The sequence below is a fragment of the Rhagoletis zephyria genome, unplaced genomic scaffold, assembly GCF_001687245.7.
Source record: "Rhagoletis zephyria isolate East Lansing unplaced genomic scaffold, Rhagoletis_zephyria_1.1 Rzeph_scaffold_32800, whole genome shotgun sequence".
Lineage (NCBI taxonomy): Eukaryota > Metazoa > Arthropoda > Insecta > Diptera > Tephritidae > Rhagoletis > Rhagoletis zephyria.
The window spans coordinates 1-3,861 of NW_016189855.1; the positions used below are offsets into that span (position 1 = coordinate 1).

At 49.5% G+C, this 3,861-nt stretch overlaps 1 protein-coding gene across 1 annotated transcript; it reads right to left on the reverse strand.

The window, feature by feature from the left end:
* Nucleotides 1-1,037: 1,037 nt before the first annotated feature.
* Nucleotides 1,038-3,059, reverse strand: LOC108354010 (26S protease regulatory subunit 7-like). Its single transcript, XM_017605203.1, has 4 exons — nt 2,987-3,059; nt 2,740-2,777; nt 1,756-2,403; nt 1,038-1,583 (listed from the first exon to the last, which is right to left on the reverse strand). The coding sequence occupies exons 1-4, from the start codon at nt 3,057-3,059 to the stop codon at nt 1,038-1,040; spliced, it is 1,305 nt and encodes a 434-aa protein (XP_017460692.1).
* Nucleotides 3,060-3,861: the final 802 nt, after the last annotated feature.

The following is a 3,861-nucleotide window of genomic DNA, read 5'->3' on the forward strand; positions in this document are numbered from 1 at the left end:
TTTTTTCAGTCTGCGGAAAAACTTTTACCGCAAAATCAAGAAGCAGCCGTGCATCAGCCTGAAGTTTCAGCAGTTCTCCAAAGAGCTCTCCGCCTACTCTCGGACCTGTGATCTAAGTGCAAAAATTTTTGAGCTTTCCCAGGAGGACACGAAGATCTGCGAGCACTATGCGGTAAGTTCTTTCTTTCAGTGTTTCAATCATCCTAATGTCTTCTCCTGTTCAACACAGAAATACGGCTGGTGCGAGCAGTCTGACATGTGCAAAAACTCCCACAACATCGACCTCATTCTCGATGACGAGCTTCAGTCGAAGAAGGGCAAAAAGAACAAACAGCTGGTGAGCACGCTGAAGCAGCTCGCCTCGGTCAGCAATTCAGGAGCAAAAAAAGGAGTCAGCGATGGACAGACTTCCTCACCCTCCTCCTCCTCCACCTCCTCCTCCTCCACTTCGGGCCTTGCTCCTCCTCCGATGCGCAAGAGCGGCTCGCACAACTCGGGCAATGACGCCTTCATGACCGGCTACTACTTCCTCTACTACCTCGTCACCAACTTCAACAAGACCTCCTACCGGGAGTTCAAAAAGTACTACGAGTCCGGGCTGACGCAGTTCAAGAACAAGATCTTCCTCGCCGGCAAGGTCCACCCGCTGAGCATCATGGCGAGCAACTTTGCCAAGACCTCCGCCGCCCACCGCGAGAAGATGCAGAAGCTGCTCATTGCCGGCAACGTCTTCGCGCTCGCCAAGGACTTGAAGGCAACGGCGACGGCAACGGCAGCGACAGCGACGGCAGAGGAAAAGGAGAAGGAGAAGAAGAAGCCGCAGTCAAAGTAGTAGCCAAAAATACTCGCTCTCTCACCTCTGCTTTGCTTTTTTGCAACTTGTACAAATTGAATAGGTTATGTATTAAAACTGCTGCTGCATAAAACATCCTCTCTCAGCGTGTAGGAAACATAGAGAAAGGTTTGAATATAGAGAGTATACGAGTTCATGATTGAGGGAACGCCTGTTGGGAAATGCCACACCACCACCACCGCTACTAATTGTAGGTCATGTAGCGAGGCGTGGAGCTGAACTTGGCGTACGACTTGATGACCTTGTTGATCGCCTCCAGGAAGTCCTTCTCCGTGGCCACCTTCCGCCGGGCGCGAATGGCGAACATGCCTGCCTCGGTGCAGACGCTGCGAATTTCCGCGCCGGTGCTGTTCGGACAGAGGCGGGCGAGCAGCTCAAAGCGAATGTCCCGCTCGACGCTCATCGAGCGGGCGTGAATCTTGAAGATGTGTGACCGGCCCTCCAGGTCGGGCAGGCCAAACTCAACCTTGCGGTCAAGGCGACCGGGTCGCATCAGCGCCGGGTCGAGAATGTCCGGCCGATTGGTGGCCATCAGCACTTTGATGTTGCCGCGCGGATCAAAGCCGTCCAGCTGGTTGATCAGCTCCAGCATCGTTCGCTGCACCTCATTGTCGCCGCCGGCGCCGTCGTCGAAGCGCGCCCCGCCGATGGCGTCAATCTCGTCGAAGAAGATGAGGCAGGCCTTCTTGTTTCGCGCCATCTCAAACAGCTCGCGCACCATTCGAGCTCCCTATTCCAATTTGTTTTGTGTTAAAACCGAATCATCAAATCGAAACTGAACTGAAACACATACCTCTCCGACGTACTTCTGCACCNAGCTCGCGCACCATTCGAGCTCCCTATTCCAATTTGTTTTGTGTTAAAACCGAATCATCAAATCGAAACTGAACTGAAACACATACCTCTCCGACGTACTTCTGCACCAGCTCAGAGCCAATGACACGAATGAAGCAGGCGTCTGTCCGGTTGGCCACGGCTCGGGCGCAGAGCGTCTTTCCGGTGCCGGGCGGGCCAAAGAGCAGCACGCCCTTCGGCGGCTCAATGCCAAGGTTGACAAAGCGCTCAGGCTGCAGCAGCGGCGTTTCCACCACCTCACGAAGCTTCTCAATCTGCTCCTTACAGCCGCCCACGTCGGCATAGGTCACATCGGGCTTCTCCTCCACCTGCATCATCGTCACGGTGGGGTCAATCTTCGGCGGCAGAGGAACGTGAATTTGGTACTTGTTGCGATCAACGCCCACTCGCATGCCCTCCTCAATGTCGGTCGGGGCGACAGAGTCGGCCAGATCGACGACGAACTTGGCGAACTGCTTGACGTTGATGATGTACTTTGGCTCCTCGTTTTCCGCCTTGATGATCTTGGTGCAGCGAGCCACCTGCAGTGGCTGTTCATTCTGAAGCGTTTGCTTGTCGGCTGCCAGGTCCCAGAGCGCCGGCGGCGCCAGACCAGTGTCCGACTCCTTGATGCCCGTCAGTTCATTGACTCGCTTCAGAGTGCCCTGGATGTCTTCCTCCACCTTTTTGATTGCTCGACTGTAGTGGCCGGCGCCCTGAATGGTTAAGTGATAATTAGTCAAGTGTTTTTTGGTTTTAAATATTCCAAACTCCAAACTTACATATGATTTCAGAAGAGCAATATCTCCCTCATCAAGAACTGAAACAAAAACAATGAGGTGTAAGCAATTAAACTTCAGTCGTACACGTAAACGTTACCTTTAATTTCCTTTTCATCTCCTTCTGTTNGTCAGTTCATTGACTCGCTTCAGAGTGCCCTGGATGTCTTCCTCCACCTTCTTGATCGCCCGACTGTAGTGGCCGGCGCCCTGAATGGTTAAGTGTTAATTAGTCAATTGTTTTTTAGTTTTAATTTCGAACTGCACACTTACATATGATTTCAGAAGAGCAATATCTCCCTCATCAAGAACTGAAACAAAAACAATGAGGTGTAAGCAATTAAACTTCAGTCGTACACGTAAACGTTACCTTTAATTTCCTTTTCATCTCCTTCTGTTTTATCCTCCTTGGACTTTCGCATGTCCTTTCCAAGATAGTCCATCTTTTTCGGAAGTACTGGTGGTTAAGAACGCTGAAGGNTGTAAGCAATTAAACTTCAGTCGTACACGTAAACGTTACCTTTAATTTCCTTTTCATCTCCTTCTGTTTTATCCTCCTTGGACTTTCGCATGTCCTTTCCAAGATAGTCCATCTTTTCCGGAAGTACTGGTGGTGAAAAACGCTGAAGAAAAAAAGATAACACGAAGCAAAGTTCTTTACGTAGAAGCGTCAGTCAGTCTGTGATGATTTGCAAAATAACAGAAAAAGAAAAAATATTAAAGTGTCCTGTCATAGAGAGCGTGACACAGTGTGTAGAAAAACAAACAAACGCTGCGGCATTTTTCAAACATCAGTTCAGCTGCTCTCGAAGATTGAAACAAATATTGACTATCATTTGGAATCCATCTAATCCGACCTGTCAATTCAAAATGTCGTCCAAGAGCAAAGCCTCGAAGCATAAAAAAGGTTTGTTTCACAATTTTTACATCGCTGTTTGCATCAACACTTTGTTTTTTTCTGATCCGCCCCAGAGTCTCGAGGTTCGGACAGCGATTCAGACGAAGACAAGTCGATAAAGCTGAGCAACAATCGCTACCTGACTGTCTCCCAGTTTAAAAACCGCGTTCGCGTCGATATCAGGTAGGTGTCACCAGTCCCCTGTTCTACCCTGTTTTACTTTTCGATTGATGTTGATGTTTAAATGTGCAAAATTCCTGTCATACATCAGAGAGTACTACTTGAACGACGAAGGCGAGAGGAAGCCTGGCAAGAAGGGCATCAGTCTGTCTCTCGAGGAGTGGAAAAAGATTGTCGCGAACATGGAAAAGATTATAAAGGCAATCAAAGAGGCTGGCAGCGACTCAGACTCTGACTGACCCGGAGTGACCTTGACTTTCAACCAGTGGAGCTTTAATTTTCGACTTTCCCGTGCACCCAACCAACCAACTTTCATT

Bases quoted from the DNA above. Each gene is read 5' to 3' on its own strand.
- LOC108354010 (XM_017605203.1), bottom strand. From the start codon at position 3,059: ATGGACTATCTTGGAAAGGACATGCGAAAGTCCAAGGAGGATAAAACA. The intron at 2,778-2,986 runs GTAACGTTTACG...TTTTTGTTTCAG, and splicing joins AGATGAAAAGGAAATTAAAG to TTCTTGATGAGGGAGATATT. The intron at 2,404-2,739 runs GTAAGTGTGCAG...TTAACCATTCAG, and splicing joins TTGCTCTTCTGAAATCATAT to GGCGCCGGCCACTACAGTCG.